This window comes from Pteronotus mesoamericanus, unplaced genomic scaffold (genome assembly GCF_021234165.1).
Source record: "Pteronotus mesoamericanus isolate MK-2021 breed Mesoamerican mustached bat unplaced genomic scaffold, CSHL_Meso_final contig_228, whole genome shotgun sequence".
NCBI lineage: Eukaryota > Metazoa > Chordata > Mammalia > Chiroptera > Mormoopidae > Pteronotus > Pteronotus mesoamericanus.
In genome coordinates, this window is record NW_026555095.1 from 298,923 (window position 1) to 321,199 (window position 22,277).

Sequence of the window (22,277 nt, forward strand, 5' to 3'; positions counted from 1 at the left end):
AAGCTCCTAGAACTGATAAACAAATTCAGCAAAGTAGCAGGATACAAAATTAATATCCAGAAATTAGTTGCATTTTTACATACCAATAACAAACTAACAGAAAGTGAAATTAAGAAAACAATCCAACTTACAATTGCTTCAGAAAGAGTAAAATACCTAGGAATAAACCTAACCAAGAATGTAAAGGACCTGTACTCGGAAAATTATAGAACAATGAAGAAAGAAACTGAAGAAGATACAAGTAAGTGGAAGCACATAACGTGTTCATGGATAGGACTAATTAACATCATTAAAATGTCCATGCTACCCAAAGCAACCTATAGAGTCAATGTAATTCCTCTCAAGAGTCTAATGATGTATTTTACAGAACTAGAACAAATATTTCAAAAATGTATATGGAAACACAGAAGGTCCCACATAGCAACAACAATACTGAGAAAGAACAAAGTTGGAGGAATCACACTACCTAATATCAAACTGCACTATAAGGCCGTAATAGTAAAAACAGCATAGTAATGGCATAAAAACAGACAAATAGATCAATGGAACAGAATAGAGAGGCCAGAAATAATCCCACACCTTCAATTAATATTCGACAGAGGAAACAAGCACATACAATGGGTTAAAGATAGTTTATTCAATAAATGGTATTGGGAAAATTGGACAGATATGTGCAGAAAAATGAAACCAGACCATTTTCTTACACCATACACAATAATAAATTAAAAAAGGATCAGAGACTTAAATGTTAGACCCAAAACCATAAAAATCCTAGAAGAAATCATAGGCAGCAAAATCTCAGACATGGCTCATAGCAATATTTTATCGGATGTATTGCCTCAGGCTAGGAAAACAAAAGAAAAAATAAATAAATGAGACTACATAAAACTAAAAAGTTTTACACAGTACAGGAAATCATCAACTAAATAAAAAGACAACCCACAGAATAGAAGAACATATTTGCCGATACATCTGATACAGGGTTAATATCCAAAATTTAAAGAACTTACAAAACTCAACACCAAAACAAAACAAAACAACACACCCAGAACCACCCAATTAAAAAATGGACAAAGGACCAGAATAGGCACTTCTCTAAAGAGGACATACAGATGGCCAATAGATATAAAAAGATGTTCAATATCACTAATTAGCAGAGAAATGTAAATTAAAACCACAATGAGATATCATCTCATACCTGTCAGAATGATTATCATCAATAAATCAACAAACAACAAGTGCTGTTGAGGATGTGGAGTAAGGGGAACCGTTTTGCACTATTGATGGAAATGCAGACGGGTGCAGCCACTGGGGAAATCAGTTTGGAGATACCTCGAAAAATTAAAAATGGATCTTCCTATTGACAATCCCACTTCTGGGAATACACCCAAAGGAACCCAAAACACTAATTCAAGAGGACATAAGCACCCCTATGTTCATTGCAGCATCATTTACAATTGCCAAGGTATGGAAGCAGTCCAAGTGCCCATCAGTAAATGAGTGGATACAACAACTATGGGACATTTACACAATGGAATACTACTAGGCCGCAAAAGAGAAGAAAATTTTACCCTTTGTAACAGTATGGATGGGCCTGGAGAACATTATGCTAAGTGAAACAAGCCAATGAGAGAAAGAAAACTACCATATGATTTCATTCATACGTGGAATCTAATGAACAAACTGAACTAACAAGCAGAATAGAGACAGACTCATAGAGAACAGGGTGACAGCTAAGGCACAGGAGGGTGGGAATGGAGGGACTGAGCAAAAAGGAAAAAGGACTCATGGACATAAACAACAGTGTGTGATTGAGAGGAGATAGGAGGTATAAGGGGACTAAATGGTAATAGAAAAAGAATACAATAAAAAAATACAGTAAAAATAAATAAAATGCTTAGTACATTGCCTAGAACTTAGCATGCATTTAAAAGTTAGTAGTTACAGTTACTTTATATTTCCATATGGGTCTCTTCAAGGTCTTTTCCATTCCTCAGCTTAAAAAAAAATGAAATCTCAAAATGGTCTGTATATAACACCTTAAATTGGGGTAAAGAGTACATATAATACATATGGTTCACTTAGTTGAAAAGAGAGACAAAGGTCCGAGTGTGTGCTCACTGCCAAATGGCTTTCTTGACTCGGTACACATACAGAGGGGAGAGGCTAAAGACTTGTCAGGCTTGCCCACAAACAAGACCCACTGGATTCCTTCAGCTCAAGCTCCCCCGTGCTCACCGCCTCCCCCACCCCTGCTTTCATGTCCTTTCCCTCAGAGGTAGGAGAGGCTGGGGGAGAGGGTCACAAACTAGTAAGTATTAAATACACTAGTCCCTCCCCTTTTCTATTCTCTTGGGTAGAATTGATCTGATGCAGGCCCACCTCACTTGGGACCTAGGAGAAATAGAAAGGAGGTGCGTATTTTAAGGATCTAGTCCTTAAATAGATAACACAAATCTAGATAACACAAGATCCCTTTTGTAATGTAAGGTGGCACAGAAATATTTATTATTTGATCTGAAAATTAAATTTTGTTGGTAAAGGTGCTATTATACACTGCTAGAGGGAATAGGAATTAGAACAATCTTTTTCTTGGGCAATTTGGTAGTGTTTATCAAAATGTAAAACTCACATACCTTACTTCCAGTGTTGCACTGCTAGGAATTTATTCTCAGCAGCAGGACTAGGATATGTGTAAAATACAATGATTGCAGTATGGCTGGTTATAGGAAAACACACTGGAGATGAACTGAGTGTTTATCACTAGAGTGTACTGGTTTAACCATTACAGTGCAATCATATAATACTATTTCTTTGTTCTCTTCAAATGCCTGAAATTCCATCATTCTTTTATCCCTGGTTATATGATCTAAAATACTACACTGCTCTTAAACCTGTCCAGAATTCCCCTGCATGACTCGGAGACCTACGGAGATGTTGTTTCATTTAAATATCTATCTTCTGGTTGCTCCCATCCATCTGGGATCAGGTATATATATCACCAATAGTCTGAAAGCTCCAGAAGAATTTTCTTTCTGTTAAAGACACCTTTTTTTCTCCTTTTCTGTTGACTAAATGCATTAATCTTCCAAAACATGCCACTTTTGACAAATGAAATATGAGGATACTCACAGTTAGATACCGTCCTGGGAGAAACACAAGATACGCGCGATACGGCAGAGCAGCAGAGTAGACCTAGGCCCTCAAGCGCCCCAGTCTTTCAACACCAACCTTGATCATGCTCCCTGCCTCCAAAAGACTGCGTAAGTTTGAAAACCCTGCATATTCTCATCATTTACTTTATGTTTAAAAGAAATCAAATCACAAAGTACACCTCTTCTAGGAATGTGGGAACTTCCTCTTAAAGAAGGTTTGGATTTTGATACTCTGTCAAATGTATTAGCACCCCGTGGTTACTAGTGGTGATTATATTCTGGAATTAGCATGAAGAGGGCTTGGCATGCTCTGAAATAAGAAAGCTCAGTGATTCTCTTTCAGAAACTTCCCCATCTTCTGCACAGTTTTAAATCCCTGGGATATTGAAAATAGTTTATCTTTAAAAAATCATAAAATGATGCATTTGTATGAGCTTACCTTTTTCTTTGACAAAGTCCTTTTGCACCTCTGGGATCAAGAAACTATAAACCAACTCGGCAACAATCTCCTCTGACTGAAGCTGAGTTCGACTAAAAAATAAACAAATTAAACTGTTTCCTTTGTGGCTTTACTTGAGCTGTCAGCTTGTACTTAGATGCTTCTGACTTGTATAAGGAACTCCACTGCTCAAATCCCACCACCACCTTTTCCTTGATTAAGTGATCTGAAATACCACATTCTTGGTGAGCCTGGTTAACTCCAAGGAAAACTCAGATTTGCCCTATCCTTCATTTACCCTGCCTGCCAGGCAGGGAATGTTAGAGAATAGCTCATACATGGAGGCCAAACACCGCGGGGTGAAGTCCAAGCAATGTTGCATATAATTATTCACATTGTTTCAGGCTTAGAGTTATTCTAAAAGTAAGTAATATAAAAGTGACCCATATTGCAAGGGATAACTGAAAATTCTATTCCTAATGACAGGAGTCATTCAAAGGTATAAGAATGTTAGCTTCTAAAGCCTTATGCTAATAAAATAACGGACACTGGAACATGAGTTCTGTATTTGTGTTTCCTCGGTGGTGAACTCCTAAGCTCCTGAAAAATACACATAAGCAACAGCAAGCAGGCTACTATCTTACCACCCACTCTCTTGGTACATACCGGCTTTCTATCTCATAAGCAATGTCATTGATTTCCTTAGCCATCTTCTCAATTTCTGCCCTGGCTTGTTCTTCTGCAGTATTCTCTTCGGTATTCAGTATTATGTCTTCCAGATAGGAGGTTATTGTACTTTGGTGAACTTTAACTACCTGCAAAAATCCAAAATGCCCCCCATTACTGAGAACAGGAATACTAATTTAAACAAGACAAAAAAATGCAGAAACATTGGTTATCATTTCTTTTAGCACACTTATTAGTCCATTAAGTCAGTAGTTCACTCACTAATCATTCCTTTTCTCTTCTATCTAGATATTCTGTTCTAATCCATCTGCCTACCTATTCTGGGCAGCTGCTACCCATCAAACCCATTTTAGAATTATGGGTTTTCCCCCAGGGTGGACACTACAACTCTGCAGAAAGATTATGGGCTTCAGAGTTAATAATCCTGTTTTGGATCTTGCCTTTGTTCTTACCAATAGCATGTCTTGGTCAAACTACCCAACAGTAGCGGAGACTAAGGTATTCTCCAATGTCCTTTCTCTCATTCCTCGTAAATAATTGAACCTCTGGATTTCAGCTGAGCCAACAGGCCCCTAGAACAGACTACATTTCCTAGCACCCATAGTTCTCGCCAAGGGAATACCTGCGTAAATGATCTGGGAAACTTCCAGAAAGAATTCTTAAAAGGAAAAGACCTAGCTTATTTATTTTTTCTTTTCCACTTCTCATTTCATGGGGACAGACTGCTAGAGCATCAGAAGTCATCGTACACTGCCATGAGGACTGTGCCACAGGGACAGAAAAGCAGAAAGTTAAAGTGATCCTGGATCTTTGATGAATTTTCTGAACTGCCTGATCAGTCCTGCACTGCTTCTTTTTAAAGCTTTCTGGAAATGGTGAAATAGAATACACATTTAGAAAAACGCAGAGTGCATAAATGCATAGTGTAATAATTAGAGTAACGCCAGCATCCACGTAGCCACTGCTAGCATCTCAGAAGACCCCTGCGGGTTCTTCCTGACCACAGCCCATCTCCACTCTCATGATTTTACTGCAAACACTTTATAGCTTTGCTCCCTAAGTAGGCAATCACGGTAATAGTTTGGTTTTGCCCTTTTTACAGGTAGATACACAGAAAGTATCAAGCGTTAACATATTTAGTTTTATATGCATTCTGTCTCAACAAATTTCGAGCTTCTTGGGGGAAGGGCACTTTTCTATTTCATGTCTGAGTATTTCTGTGATCTGAGATGACGGATGGGACTCGGTAACAAGTCAGCGCCTGTTTCTTGACTGGCACTACAGCAGGGCTCTGGGTAGGTAATGTTTACTCTATATCTACCTGTAAAATACCAAATCCATAACCTTGATTCCCTATGCTTTCCCCATGGGAGAAATAAAATGACCGGTTTAATTCAGTGTCAACCAAGCAACCAACCAATGAAAATATATTTGCTGAATGACTGTTATGCATAGGGATCTATGCTGGTGCTAGGGAAGGTGCAACAGGAAGTAAAATATGCCTGCTCTAGGGAGCCCACAGTCTTTTTGGGAATGAAGTTGCACCTATGTGAAACAATCAGACAGCTGAGTCTTACAATAATTCAGAGTTGGGAAGTTTAATGTGGTTCACCTGCACCAATATATGCACTTGTGTGTTTCTCTATATCTTTATAAATATGTACATTTCTGGGCACATTGTGCTTGTATGTGCATGAGTTACAAGGAAACATGTAGGTAGCTATATGTGTGGTCTATGTGTGTTCCTCCATGTCTTTGCCAATATTGGCCACAGTGGATTATACTTGTGAATGTTTTTGTGTATGTGCATGCAAAAGAGTATGTATATTTAAATATGAGTTTATAACTTTCCATATCTATGTGGCTCAATATTTATATTTTTCTGAAAATGTACTTAATGTATACATTCTGTGTTTTGGCATATTTATGTGCAAGTATACTTACCTTTAAGAGGGTTGTATGAAGGGAGATTGGGAATTTACATGATAAATGGTATTGGAATGGTCAATGGATGGTTGTATTCTTTATATAAGTGATCCTTACATCAGGTGTAAGGTTCATCCTAACCCTTTCTTGCCCTTCCTAGACATGGCTGACACTTCCAGGGTCATTCCCATTTGGAAGATACCTTCCTAGAAGTCTTTTATCAGCTTCTTCCTTCTTGTATTTTGAGCATAGTGGTTACTCTGTTCTTTTCTTTTTATCCTCACTCCTAGTTGGTTCTTCCCACCCCAGCTGGTTTTTCCTTAGCAATGTTACGTAGGGAATAGTACATTTGATTTGCTGATAATTTCTAAATCTCAGTAACTCTTTTTGAAGCTAAATGTGTTAGGATGGTAGAAAGCTAGAATATGAATTATTATTGTAGGCTGTTACACATTTTAAATGATATGGTTAAAAAGCTTAACTTGACAATATGTAACCCAAGACTTCTTAAGCTGTATAGAGGAAGGGCAATCTATTTGAGTTTTAGTCAATTTTTAAAATTTAAACAAACATACACCAAGTATTATTCATGTATCAATCGTAATTCTATGGGAATCAGGTAAATCCTTGCCATCTAAGATCAAATAAGAAAACCCCAAGTTGGGTAGTATTTTTTTTTTTTAACCAAGAAGCTCAAAAGTATCTGCATACACAATTCAGACAACCCTCTTGGACAGGAATTTTTTTAAGTTCCAGGTTGGCCTTCTCTTTCCCATGTGGCCCACATCTGGTCCAAGGGAAACCCTCACACAGTCTTCACTAGCCACTCACGCAGCCTCTTCCATGCCCACCTCCAAAGCAGCCAGCTAGCATAGCCCCCCTCCTCTCCATTCTTAGAGGGTCGGACAGCGTCACTGAAAGAATACAGGGAAAAGGATTAAGCCCCAAACCTCTGGGTGTGTTTTGAGAAGGTTATTAGTGACAGTACAGCTCCCTTTAAAGAAATCTCACAAATCCCTAATTTCAACACTTGACCTTCTATTATTCTTAATGAGGGTAAGAGTGCTTCAAGATATTACTGGTTCTCAAATTTCCTCTGAATTTGCATCTTGGTCACTTTGGAATTTCACATCCATCGTGTCTTGTCAGAATTCTAATTTACCAACCTGGTACTCAAACTCCCAAGTTTGTATCTTTGGCCAAAAACTCTCCCAAGTACTATCTTAGATACCCATCTGCTGAAATGACACCTCCACTAAGATGTCTTAAATGTAATATAAATCAAATCCCTGACTGCACCCCACCCTTAAAAGTATTCCACTCTCAGCTTCCCCACCTAAGAAAATGGTGCCATCATCTCAGCTGCGTAAGCCAGAAACTGGACATCATACTTGACTTCTGTTTCTCACGCTGGCCTAAACTACTTCAAAAGCTTTCTTCCTGGCCTCCTGGTTTCTACTCTGTCCTCCCTCCAACCTATTCTCCAGACAGCAAGCAGAAGAACCTGTTTAAAATGTGTCACTGAGCCCTCTTTGTTTCCTTCATGAAACTTACTATATTTTTAAAATTCTATTTGTACGTTATATAGTATTTCATTTCCAGGCGAGAGGGGACCATATTTTTTTTTCCCTCCAAAATCTTCAAAATGCCTTTGCACAGTACTTGGCATACAGTAGGAACTCAATACATATTTGTTGAATACAATCAAAAACAACAAAAACATGTCATGTCATATCATGAGTTTCCTTTGGTTTGACTTGGCTCCATACAAACAGCTTCCAGATATCCCGCGCTCACTTGCCTCCTTAAATATCTCGTCCTCCTCCCGCAAGCGCCTCTGTTCCACCTGGCGCCGACCACTCTCTTCAGCCTCTCGCATTCTCCGCTGTCGTTCGGCCAGCATGGCGAAGGCGTGGATCCTCCTCTCTTCTTGCAGTCTCACCAGCTCTTTGGACAGGAAGTCAAACATGTCTGCCAGCACACCTCCTTCCAGTCCAGCCAAATGGTTTTCAACTAGTGACACCTTAAAAACAACAGGATCTTAAGGATACAAATTCCACTAAGAATGGTGATTTTTAAGAAGGGATACTGGATTACATGGAACTCTCGACAGTCACTTTATTTTCAGCATTCACTTAGTTTTCATTAGGAATATTATCTCTACACTGGCCCCATCCCAAGGGCTCTTACGGGAGAACTTATGACACAAACTTTGACATGAGAAAGTAAATTGCTCAGTCAGTTACTGAAGGATTATGGTCCGCAAATTATTAAGAGGATTTAACAAAGAATTCTGTTAGTGTCCACACATAATATATTTTTTATTTCAATTTTATCCAGAATGTAAAGTGCTATGTCTTCCCAGATATGAAGAGAAATGTCAAGAGTTTTACTAAAATATAACATTGCAGTTTAATAAAATAGAATCTCCTAGAAATTTACTCATGATACCTTTTAATTTTTTAATGCTTGGTCCTTCAACACAAATTTGGGGAATTTTAAGATCTTGAACAACATGAAAGTAGAAAACCATCACATTTGTTATTCTTTTAAACAACTTCAAAATCATTAACAACTATCTTTGAAATAGAGCAGAAAAATACGTATCCATATTATCAGATAAAATAAAGGCCTGAGTTTTTCTGTCCTGGTTTTGACACACGGAGGATAAAGGCATTTAAAAGACTGTAGCCTTTGCCACTTCCACCTGTTCCCTCTCCCATCCTCAAGTATACCGGAAGAGAGCTCTCCTCCCAGTCACGCTACCTTAGTATTAACAGTTCTGCCTCTGTGCTCAGTTCCCCGCTGGTTTGTACCAGAAGGGGAGAAGTCTGTACAGCTCTCAAAGGTGGTATGGCTACTGGGTGAGACTGTCATTCGAGTGTAGTTGTTAGTCCCTCATCCTCATCCTTACCCACCATCCAGCCCGCACCAACCTTCTAACCACCAAGTCCAGCTTGACGTACATAATAGGGAGAGGTGTAAAGGAAGGGTGAAAGTCTTACTACTTCTAACATTTATAAACAGATCATTCAGCCCTGAGATCACAAACAGATTTTCTCATTTCCAGGGATCACAGCTCCCTCACATAGGGGCAAGATGCAACCTTTAAAATCCTGAGATGGCTACACATTCATGTCTAGCCTCCTCCCTCAGCAAGAAAGGTGAATACGCTCAGGTAGTAAAATTTACTTTGAAGATGAAGTAAAAATGTATTCAGCAGTGTGATTCTTTGTGGTCACATCATGTAATGCAGAGATTTTCAACCTTTTTCATCTTATGGCACACATTAACTAATTACTGAAAGTCTGCGGCACACCAAAAAATGTATTTTTTGCCAATCTATAAAAAATATTTATAATTTTTATTCATTCACACTGGACAGCTATTGTTTTGTTGGCTGTTGTCATTTTTTAATTTGACAATCTAAGGGAAAAGAGGTTGGTGCCCCCAACTGAACAGTGAGATATGGCATGTTTTAAAAATTCTGTGGCACGCCAGTGTGCCACGGCACACCAGTTGAAAATCGCTGGTGTAATGCATTGCACAGTTGGGAGCTGTGCATTTTCTGGATTGTTTTCAACAGAAAATGTAAGCAGGGGAGAAAAGGAGACGATCAGCACTGCTTTTGGTGTCCCTGAGGTGCCCGCTCCCTCGGCCACTGCACACCGCTGGCCTGCTGGGTGCAGCTGAAGGTGGTAAGCAGGGTGAGTCCTTGGTTTAGTGACTGCTCTTCCCATTAACTCCTCCCTTAGCTCTTAGCTCACATATCAGTCATGTGTATGTCCACCCAATGGGATAAATGAGTTGAAAAGCCTGAACTGCCTTAGGTGTACCTACCAAAGCCTATAATCAGAAACCACCAAGGGCCAAAGAGGGCATTTTGCCACCCTGGTCCTGGGACCTGATGCTCCCAGGGCATTTGCTCTCTGTCTGAACACACAGTGCAGCCTTGTCTCCATCACATCCAGGCCTCTTGGACCCCAGATTCAGAGACTCCAGTGTCCACATTCTCCTCTTTCTCTGGTCCCTCTGTTGGGTCTCAAAGCCTGTGGCTTTTTCCCTTTCTCCCCCACAAAAGCTCCCCCAAACTCAGTGGCCACCTGGTCCTGCTGTCATGTAAAAGGAATAAACTTGTGAGCATTTACAAGCTGTTTACTGCCTGTGCTCAATTCCATACAGCACAAGTTACGTGTGTTACTAAAGGTGAATCACATTAACTTTGCTGTAAGTTTACGTTCTTATAATACCAAACACTGCAAATTGATTCTTTTTCACATTGATTAACAGATGAGGGGGAGAGGTAGAAAAGTGTATCTACACTGTAGTTAACAACATTAAAAACTGCGTATATAAAGATGAACACCAGAAGAGAATAGGAAAACATTTATAGTTATTGGGTGAGAGCTGCTATTAGCAGCTGTTTGTCAGGTGGACAGAGTGTAGAGATCATGAAAAAAATCACAGAGTATCATGAGATATTAACATCTTTAATATGCAGTTTGACAAGCATGAGCTATGTAGAGCTCCAAAGCTCATAAATAAGTGCTGATATGTAAAGATAAATTTCATTTCTCACTTTTTTCTTATTGCTATTATTACTATTCAGAATGAATAGTAATATCCCACTAATTGAAATATAGTATAGTCGCCAAATGTTTAAGAAAAACTGAACAGGAAAAACCTTTTCAAGTGTAGGTTTGTTTTTTTTCTCCTTCCTTCCTTCCTTCCTTTTTTTTCTCCCCCCAAATAAAGGATATAAAATCATATTCAATTCAGTGAGGCACACCCATTCCGATTATGGACTGGAGCAGCATTGTTTAAAAATGCTGACTGTGATAGAGCAACGGGATTGTGGGGAATGTTTGTTTGTCATCAATTTATTTATTATTATAATGTTGCTCATGCAATAACAAGAATCAAGGGGGAAAATGTAACAAGAATGTAACAAGAAAGAAAAGGAAAAAACCTTGTGTTCATGCAAGTTCCTCTGCCGCTGTAAGGCCAGAGTCACTTGCTTCTCTGCTTTCTTCACAAGCCTGTCATCTTCTTGTAGTGCGTGGGTGGTACGCAGCTCCTGAATCAACTCCAGTCTTTTTTCTTTCCCTTCAAACATCTGTATCAAATCAAATCAAATCAAATCAAATCAAAGAGAGACTTGCAAATTAGCATCCCTTCTGTCAGGCAGGAGGACTTGCACGCAGTAACTTACAAAGAGCCAGGTCTGCTCTGCCTTTTGGGACCGCGGGGCAGGTGTGGTCCACCAGGCACAGTCAGCCTACTTTTCTACACTTTCAGCTTCTCAGGCAGAGGAGCTTAGTTATCAATTAGCTGTTTACTCAATTTCTTAAAATGCCTTTCAAAGACAAGGTGATAGCTAGAGGGTCATTTTAAGAAACTTGAACTTCCTTTTATTTCCTGGGCTCCTCCTTCTCCAAGAAAACTCGAGATAGTATATCTCATGGCTGTATTTTCTTTTTCAATAGATCTGCCCTTGGTTTGTAATACACAATGTGCTGTCCAAACTGTGGCATTTCTCCTGGGGGAAATGCCAAAAGGAAAATAAAGAATAATGCTGAACACAAAATGCTCACCCAGCTTTCCTGGACTTACTCTTCCTGAGTCTCTTAAGAGTTATAACAGGCTGGGGAGGAAAAAAAATTTTTTAGCTGGGGCTTTATATCAGTCCACTTTTTAAATTGAGTGCTTGCTCTTGCAGCCCAAATAATCTGACTAAGGCTTCACAGTCAGGAAGACCAGAGTTGAATTTGCTGACAGTTAAACTACTCTTCCTAACACTCACATTACTTGCCTATAAAATAGGGTAATTGGTAGAAAAAAAATAAGATGACATATGTACAGCAAAGAATGTATAATGTGGACATTTGGTAGAGATTCAAAACTGTAGTTATTATTTAGCTATTTCATTCATTATTCAGGTATTGCCAGCTATGTGTAAGCTCAAATAATTGTAGTATAATTTCATAGAAAATTAAGGGATCCTCTTGGTGGGTAATGTTTTAATGGTCAAAATTCAAGTAAGAAAATTGCTGGATTTAGCAGTTCCAAGAAGACATTAGTTTCACACTGCCTTGGTTACAAGTATACCCAACAGCAAGCAGGTCATTTTCCTTCTTAATACTGTCTCCCATCTGGACAATGTATGGGAGTAGAAGGGAATGGGTAGGTAATTCAAGAGTATAGTTCCATAAGACAGTAGGATGAATTCACCCCAAGGAACCAAGCACATACACATTCTATAAATCTATTTTCAAAGGAGAAGCACAGGCCTAGTGGTTGGACTGTACACACCATGTTCTGAACGACTCTGCCCCGGAGTAACTTTTGAAGGTAGAGAACAGCGATTTCTATATCTTCTTCTTCCTAAAGAACAAAGGGAGAATCAAGCAGCTTGAGAAGAGCAGTCAGCATCAAATATATTTTTGAAGAATTATATCAAACACAAGAGACTACACTAGATTCCAGGAGGATTTAAAGAGAAATAAAAGATGGTACCAACCTTCATTGAATATACAATATTTCAAATGTTACTTATTGAATTAAAATTAATTATTATCTTTTCATCATAAATATCAGTAACAAATGACATCAAAAGCAAAAAAATCGCCCACTGTCATACTATCCCTATAATTTAAGCCATTTTCATTTCTCTACACTCCTTTCCAGAAAAATCATTCTTGAAGCAGAAAGTATTATTGACAAAATCCCTTTTGCAATAGTTTCTTCATGTTCAATCCTGAGCAAAGAATACAGCTAGTCTGTGTCAGAGTCCAGAGTGAAGTGTTTCTCACAAGAATTTAGCAAAACTGGTAAAATCAGAATATAGTGGACAAGATTAACCATTTACAAAAATCACCTTAAATAACTGTCAAAAGCAGAATGTGCTGTGTGCAAATCTAATCAAGTCACCTTTGAATGCAAAAGAAAGCAACAGTAAAATCAATGGCATTAACACATGTGATAGACAGCATGTTAACCATAGGCAATGGTCAGCACGCAGTCTGAAAAGGGGGAGCTGTCCAGAAGCACCTCCTAGCCAGTCAGTCAGTCAGTCAGTGGGAGCAGTCCAGTCCCTCCACAGAGCTGACCCATCAAAAGCATTAGTGAGATCTCCTGTCAACTCCCTGCCCTCTGACAAAGCAGAGCCTCCTGAATATAATTTGGCCTCTTGTGAGAATTGCCCTCTACTGGAAGATAATAGGCTGACCTACCAAGAGGAACATCCTGTTCTACCAGGAGTTATATTTCTTTCTATAAATTATTAAATTTGCATTTTGACATCTCTAGCAGTTTACAATGGGTTTGTTTAGTTTGGGTCAGTCCTTTGAATCTTAGCTATCTCTGGACCTTGCTCAAGCTGAGTGTGATCTGTGAAGGCGAGGTGCTGCCCTGGTCAGGGTGAGCTCTCTGAGCCCCACCTCAGAGGCCAGCCTGTCTCCATGACTTTCTGATACTTTGTTCCTCTCTGACTCCAGCTGTCATCAGCCACTTCTCCATGTGGGGAGACAGTTACAGTAATCGGTTACCATTCAATCTTTTTTTAAAAAATTGACATACATGAGGATTACATTCAGGTGCCTGTTTTTCTTGAGAAAACTTTTTATTCTTTGTGTTTTTATTCTTGAAAAGGTTTGGGTTTTGTTTCATTTCACTTTGCTTTTTTTGTGATTGTATGTTTGATGTTTGAAAATAAGAATAAAGGCAACATAAATTAACACTGGTAAATTAGGTTGTTTTTAACCCTAAATATCCTAAAAATAAATGGACCACAATGCTGAAGTTAGCATTTTAAGTATAAAAGTTTCAAACTTACATTGGAACTCCTTTCCAAAGTTGGAGTGGGAAGCCGAGGCTGAGGCACTGGCTTTCTTTGAAGAAAGAGCAGAGGTTTCTTTGGTTCAGGAACTTTATTCTTCTTATCCAACAGTGCCTGAAATAACACCAACTCTGTCATTTCTTACCTTTATATTTTCTTTCACTACCAAATCTAGGCCAAAGATCTGAATGTCATTCAGAAATAAGCTTCTCTATGGCTATGTTAAGACAGTTTGAGAAAGTCCAAACCAAGGGCTTGTGTCTCCCAAGGGATGCTGTGATATTTCTAAGGATAAGCTTGCTACTAAAAAACCGGGGCACATATTCTAAGTGTATCCACTTTAATAAAAAATTTGGGGAATTTAAATTTTTTGAGTTTTTAAAGGTTCTATCACGTGTGTATGCAAGCAAAACACCCAACTCCTATTCTTCCACATGAGCTATTTTGCTATTTTAAATGACCGCCTAGATGCTAGGAAATTTTCCTGTGCAGTAAATTACTGAAATGTTTTTTGTTTTCTTGTTATGGGGGAGCTGAAGAACATAATATGGCAACTGTCTTGAAGTGAAGAAAGAGCTTTACATTTAGCCTTGAAGGCCTGCCATCAAGATTTTTGAAAATAAATTTGTTTCCTTGCAAAAGAGTATATGTATGTTTCTATTTCAACACACCTTTTTTTATTTTTTATTTTTTTGTTCACCAGAAGTCCTGCCAAAATTATATGTAACGTAAGGTTTTATTCATTGGCTCCATTTTCAGCTATTGGGAAATACTTTACATATCAAAAATTCTGATCTCTATAATTTTAAAATCATACCTTAGTTACTTTTTCATCATATAACAATTTTTACATTTATTTTTTCCACAAAAATAGATAAGTGATAAAACAATAAGCACTAAGCCAAAAGTTAAAATTAATAAAACATGCCACTTATAAGTAAAATTTGGAACCACATGAAATTGCTGTGGTTATAGCAGAGCCTTTGAGTTTCTTCAAAATAAAACTGACAGAAAATATATAAAAGCTCTGTGATAACCACAACTAATGAGTCAATAGAAAGCAGCAGTCTAAAAGTAATTAATAATTCTAAACAGACGCATCTCATGAATAAAATGCTGTAAGCAATATCACATGAAACAATTTATAACAAATCATTCATAATAGTTTAGGTTGGTAAGGATGTGGGAAAACAATCCTTCTCATACACTGATGAAATTAGTATATCATTTCTGTAAGAAAATTTGGTAATATCAAAATTATAAATACACATATATTGTAGGCCAGCAATTCCATGTCTAAGAATTTTATTCTAGATATGTTCACACATGTGTCAAATTATAATCTGAAAACCACTCTTTGCAGCATTGTTTTTATTACTAAAAATTGGGAACAGTAGAAACATCTACCAGAAGGGGGCTGGTTAAATATAGTATAGTACCTTTATATAACGATATATCGTGCAAAAAAAACGAAGAAGAAATCTTCCCTGGTAACACTGATATGGAATGATCTCAAGGTACATTAAGTTAAAAAGCACAGTCAGAACAGTGTGTATTCTATACAAATATTTGTGTAAAAAAAGTTTAAAAATACCTATTTGTTTACATATATTTATAAATATACCTACACATATGCATATTTACACATACCCATATATTTGCTTATATAAAATATCTCTGGAAGGATAGATATGAAACTAGAAACACCAGTTCCTAAGAAGATACACTGCCTGACTTATATTTAGAAACTCTTCAATTCAAACCAGTATTTCAAACTGATAGACTTCATATAATCTTGTCCCAAAGCCAAAAGGAGAGATAAAAAGGACAATAAAAGAATGTGTATCCCCTGATACGATTAGCTACAACAATCATTAAACACAATCCAACTCCTAGCCACATTACTATAAACCCCATTCTACAGCTATTTAACTCAGTTCCTATTACCTGTAACAGAGGTCAAGCTATCAACAAAAGAATTAAAAGGCAAGAAAATAAACATAGCCTGAAGAGACAAGCAATAATCAGAACCAGATTCAGATCTGACACAGAATCAGAAAGATATTTAAAATAACTATGTTAATATGTTAAGAGCATTAATGGAAAAGGTAGAGAACATACAAGAACAGGAATAATGTAAACAGTGAAAGAAACTCTAAGAAAGAATCCAAAAGAAATCCTAGAACTCAAAATATAGTAAAAGAAAGAATTCCTTCAATGGATTTATAAGTAGATTCAATACAGCTAAGAAAAAAATCAAAGAACTTGAAGAGAGGTCAATAAAAGTTTCCCAAACTGAAATGCAAAGAGAAAAAGAACCAAAAAAAAAAAAAAAAAAAAAAAAAAAAAAAGAACAAAACATCCAAGAACTGTGAGAAAATATTAAAAAGTATAATGTGTGTAACGGTAATACCAAAGGAGAAGAAAGAGAGGATGCAGAAAAAGAATTTTCTGAAGTAATAATGGTTGAAAATTAATGACAAACGTCAAACTATAGACCCAGAAAGCTTAGAGAAAACTAAGCAAGATACACATCTAAAAAACAAACAAAAAACCACCTACCTCAGACATATAATATTTAAATTTAATAAAACCAAAGATAAAACAAAAATTTTTTTAAAGAGCCAGAGGAAAACCACACACTAAGGAACAATGATAATAATTAGAGTAAACCTACACTGAGAAACCATGCATGCAAGAAGAGAATGGACTGAAATTTTTGAAGTGTTGACAGAAAAAAACCTACCACCCTACAAACTTACACCTAGTAAAATCATTATTCAATATTAAAAATATCAAAATTTAAAACTTTTGTGTTTCAAAAGATACTATTAAGAAAGTAAAAAGACATCTCACCGAATGGGGGAAAAATGTGCAAATCACTTATGTGATAAGGGTCTACTCTCCAGAATATATATAGATCTCTTATTAACTCAATAAATATACATTAAAAATAATGTCTATAATAAATAATATAAAGACAACCCAATTTAGAAATGAGCTAAGGATCTGAATAGGCACTTCTCCACAAGATATACAAATGACTAATGGGACATAAAAAGATACTAAAACTCATTCATAATTAGACAAATGCAAGTCAAAACCATAATGACATATGCTACCTCACACATACTAGGATGGAGATAATAAAAAAGATGGATGATAATAAGTGATGGCAAAGATGTCAACAAGTTGGAACCATCATACATTGCTGTAGGGAATGCAAAATAGTGTAGACACTTTTGAAACAGTCTGGGAGTTTCTCAATAAATAAAACATAGAGTTACCATGTGACCTAGCAATTTCACTCCTAGATATAGACCCAAGAGAACTGAAAAAAAAATATGTCCACATAAAAATCTGTCCATGAAGGTGCACAGCAGCATTATTTATAATAGACAAAAAATGCAGAACAACCCAAATTTCCATCAACTGATAAGGAGATAAACAATATGTGGTATATCCATGTAATGGAAGATTATGTGGCCATAAAAAATAATGAAATATTGAGACATGCTCAAACATGGATGAACTTTTGAAAATATGTTAAGGGAAAGAAACAAGACCAAAAAAGGCCATTCATTTTATGATTCCATTGATATGTAATGCCTAGAAAAGACAAATCCATAAAAAGGGAAGTATATTAGTGGTTACCAGGACAAGGGGGAAGAGGATAATTGGGAGTGACTACTAATGGGTATGGGGTTTCTTGTGTGGATGATGAGAATATTCTGGAATTGGATAGTGGTGATTTTTAAAATTATATTGTATTGATAATGCTATTACAGCGGTCCTAATTTTTCTCCCTATGCGACCCTCCATTGAGCACCCCACACTCCCTCAGACAATCCCCACACCATTGTTCATGTCCATGGGTCATACATATAAGATCTTTGGCTACTCCATTTCTTATACCATACTTCACATCCCCATGTCTATTTGGTAACTACCTATTTATACTCCTTAATCCCCTCACCTCTTCACCCATTCCTCCACAACCCCTCCCATCCAGGAACCATGAAAACACTCTCCATATCCATGATTCTGTCTCTTCTCGTTTGCTTAGTTTGTTTTTTAGATTCAATTGTTGATAGATATTTATTTGTTGCTATTTTATTGTTCATAGTTTTGATAATCTTTTTCTTAAGTAAGTCCCTTTAACATTTCATATAATAATGGTTTGATGATGATGAACTTCTTTATTTATTTATTTATTTTGGTCTGGAAAGCTCTTTATCTGCCCTTTGAATCTAAATGATAGCTTTGCTGGTTAGAGCAATCTTGGCTATAGGCCCCTGCTTTTCATGACTTTGAATATTTCTTGCCAATCCCTCCTAGCCTGCAAAGTTCTTTTGTGAAATCAGCTGACAGTCTTATGGGAACTCCCCTGTAGGTAACTAACTGCTTTTCTCTTGCTGCTTTTAAGATTCTCTCTTTATCTTTAATGTTTGGCAATTTAATTATGATTTGTGTTGGAGTGGGTCTCTTTGCATCCATCTTGTTTGGGACTCTCTGTGCTTCCTGGACCTGCATGTCTGTTTTCTTCACCAAATTAGGGAACTTTTCTTTATTTTTTCAATAATGGATTTCCAATCTCTTGCTCTTTCTCTTCACCTTCTGGCACCCCATACAATGCAAATATTGGAATACTTGAAGTTGTCTGAGAGTCTGCTTACATGATCCTCGTTTTTTTGGATTCTTCTTTCTTCTGGTAGATCTGATTGTTCTTTTTCTTCCTTATAGTCCAAATCATTGATTTGATTCTCAGCTTCATCCACTCTACTGTTGTTTCCCTGTAAAGTGTTCTTTATTTCAATTGGTGTATCCATTGCTTCTGATTGAAAAATTTTTATGTTGTTGAGGTCCTCACTAAGTTCCTTGGGCATCCTTATAATAAGTGTTTTGAACTCTGCATCTGATAAATTACTTATCTCCATTTTGTTTAGTTCTTTTACTGGAGTTTTGATCTGCTCTTTCATTTGGGCCATGTTTCTTCGTCTCCTCATTTTGGCAGCCTCTCTGGTTGTTTCTATGTCTTAAGTAGAGCTGCTATGACTCCGTTTCTTGGTATCTTGGCCTAATGTAGTAGGTGTCCTGTAGGGGCCAGTGGCACAACCTTCCATATCACCTAAGCAGAGTATTCAAGGTGCACTCTTCGTGTGGGCTAAGTACACATTCCTCTGGTAGTTGAAACTTGACTGCTGTTGGCAGATCAATGGGAGTGATTTACCCAGGCCAGTCATCTGCAAGGACTGGCTATGACCACAGACAATCAACCTCCACTCTCTATGGAAGATTGGCTGTGCAGGGGTAGGGTGGTGGTGCTCCAATGTGGTCTGTAGCCATCCATTGGGTGCAGAGACCCTGGATTTTCCCAGGTGGCGCAGGCCAACGTCAGCCTCCACCCATGTCCTGCCCAGTGCCACCCTGTATGAGCTATAAAGGAGTCTGAGGTGGATGCTAGTTGTGTTGGGCCTGGAGATTCCCAGGTGAAGCCAAATTGTGATTCTAGGCTGGCTGTTGCTAGTATCAGGCCTGAGGCCACTTCGCCAGAGGTATGGGGATTGAGGACTTACTGAGTCCAGCTGTTGCTTGTTTGATAGGATTTAGGAAGTTGTGAAGCATGAGCCAAGATCAGCCTTTCATGTAGAAAAGCCACCGTTAACAGTTTGGTGGGCCCATAAGTTGGGTGGGATGGAGTCTCAAGGGATCTCCACGGGGAGGCAAACAGTGTTAGCCAGATTGATAGAGTCTCAGGTAATGGCAGCCCCCTGCTGGCTCAGTGACTCTGTTGGTGGAGGGCTCAGAAAAGGGACAATGGCCTCTGCCCACCTTTCTGTCTGGGAGAAAGCTGTCCCCCAGCTCTTGCCTTGATGCCAGACACTTCAGTTCCTCTCTGTATGCCACTGATGCCTTTCAAGCTTCTATTCCAGCACTGGAGCTCAGAGAGACTGTGTCTGAGTAGGTGAGTCTGTGTGTGGGTTCTTTAAGAGGAAATGCTTGGGACTCCAGAAATTTCTTCCACTGACTCAAAGCCCTCTGGTTTTTGCAGCCTGAAGTTATGGGAACTTATCTTCCTGGTACTGGGACCCTGGCTGTGGGTCCTGGTGTGAGGCTGGGAATTTTCACTCCTGAGCTATCCCTTCTGAAGTTTTATCCATCACATGTGGATGTGGGACCAGTCCTTTCCACATATGCCCCCCTCCTATCAGTCTGGATAGGTGTGGTTTCTTTAATTCTGTAGTTGTCAGACTTCCCTTCAACTCAATTTCTAATGATTCTGAGTGATGGTTGTTCTATACTTTAGTTGTAATTTTATGTGGTTGTGCAAGGAGGTACGCTGTGTTTATTTATTCCACCATCTTGACTAGAAGTTCCGTGGTGATGTTGAACAATCTTGTGAGTATACTAAAATCAACTGAATTGTATACTTCAGAAGGGTGACTTTTATAGTATGTGAATTATGTCTCCAAAAAAATGTAAAGGAGAAGTAAAGACTTCCTGGGACAGACAAAAACATTGCCAGCAAAAATGCCCTGCAATAAACAGTAAAACAAGTTCTTCGGGCAGGAGAAAAATGACATAGGTCAGAAACATGGCTCTATTATATAAGGAAAGAGTAGTAAAGGAATGAATAAAAAGAAAATAAAATCTTTTTTCTCACATTATTTTATTTAAAAAGATAACTGGTAAATGATTAATAGTAAGAATGTATTAGATGACTATAGTATATGGATCAGTGAAATGAATGACAGCAATGTTACTAGGATCCCTGGCCAGAAAACAATTTAGAAGTTAATTAGAAAATGAGTTAAAATCCCTGAATATCTGGAAACTTAAAAACACATTGTTAAATACTCATAGGTTCAAAAACTATAATAGATGTTTAAAAAATTAAACATTAACAAAAATGACAAACGCTATATCAAAACTAGTGGACAGAACCAACAACAGTGTTTTTGAAGGAAATATTTAGCCTTAAATACTTACATAAATACTTATATAATCATATAAAACTGCTATGTGACTGAAAATTAATGAGCTACATGTCTATTTTAAGTTAGGAAGAGAACTGTAAAACAATCCCAAAGAAAGTAGAAAGATATAATAAATATGAATGGAAATTCATGCAATTGAAATAAACATGCATAATAAAGAAAATCAACAAAGTAAAAGTTGCATTGTTTGAAAAAACAATACCAAGAAAATAAATAAGCCTCTAGTAAAAATGATTAAGGAAAAACAATTAAAACACAAATAAATAATAGTATGAATGAAGATGAAGAATGGACATGATTATAGATGAAACTAACATTAAAAGAATTATAAAATAATGCTATCAACAACCATATTCCAAAACATTTGAAAAATTAGCTGAAGTGGAATTTGTAAAGAAAATATAATTTACTAAAACAATGTAGAAAGTTCTAAGTTGAAAGGAAATTGAAGAGTGAGTAAAAATTTCCTGTAAAGAAAACATCAGTCTCAGATAATTTTACATGAATACTCAACCAAACTGAAGAAATAGATCATCTCTAATTTACTTCAACTCTTTACAAAAGTAGAAAAGAAAGAAAACTCCCCAGTACATTTTGGATAATTCTGGCACCAGTACCATATACAATCAAAATCAGGAAGAAAAATAAGGCCATTTCACTCATGAATATAGAATTAAAATTCTGAACAACATATTAATAAATCAAATTCAACAATATATTAAAAATAGGATAATACACCTTGACCAAGTTAGGTTCATCCCAGGTATGCAAGGATAAATTATTTATAAAACAAACAAACAAAAAACCTATACCTGTTCCTTAATGCAATAGCTTTAAAAAGAAAAAAATATATAATTCCCCCAATAAATGCAGACAAAATGTTTGATAAAATGCAACATAAACACATGATATAAAGCTTCAGTAAATTAAAAATGGAAGGGAATTTCCATACGCTATTAAGGAGTAGTTACAAAAAAAAGTCTTACAGAAAGTGAGAGAATAATGAACATAAGAGTTCAGAATGGGTAAATGGAGGATGAGTTAGGAAAGAACCATATATATGCAAATGATTGTCAAGGTCCTAATTTCTATCTTGAGTATGGGCTCCCATGAATTCTTATTCTGTTACCAAAACCAACTGAACAAACATGCGTAGATCAGTGATGAGAATGTCATAAACCAGAGTCTCAAAGTGTGGTTCTTGCCGCATCAGCATCACCCAGAAACTTGTAACA

The 22,277-nt window shown here is 37.3% G+C and overlaps 1 protein-coding gene across 1 annotated transcript in view; it reads right to left on the minus strand.

The window, feature by feature from the left end:
* CFAP91 (cilia and flagella associated protein 91) overlaps positions 1–22,277 on the minus strand; it is a 61,764-nt gene that overhangs the window by 8,270 nt on the left and 31,217 nt on the right. Inside the window, exons 11-16 of the mRNA XM_054572306.1 lie at positions 14,042–14,158; positions 12,520–12,591; positions 11,177–11,323; positions 8,009–8,230; positions 4,261–4,409; positions 3,595–3,686 (exon numbers count right to left, since the gene is read on the minus strand). Coding sequence (XP_054428281.1) covers positions 3,595–3,686; positions 4,261–4,409; positions 8,009–8,230; positions 11,177–11,323; positions 12,520–12,591; positions 14,042–14,158 — 799 coding nt within the window. The remainder of the gene's footprint in view (positions 1–3,594; positions 3,687–4,260; positions 4,410–8,008; positions 8,231–11,176; positions 11,324–12,519; positions 12,592–14,041; positions 14,159–22,277) is intronic.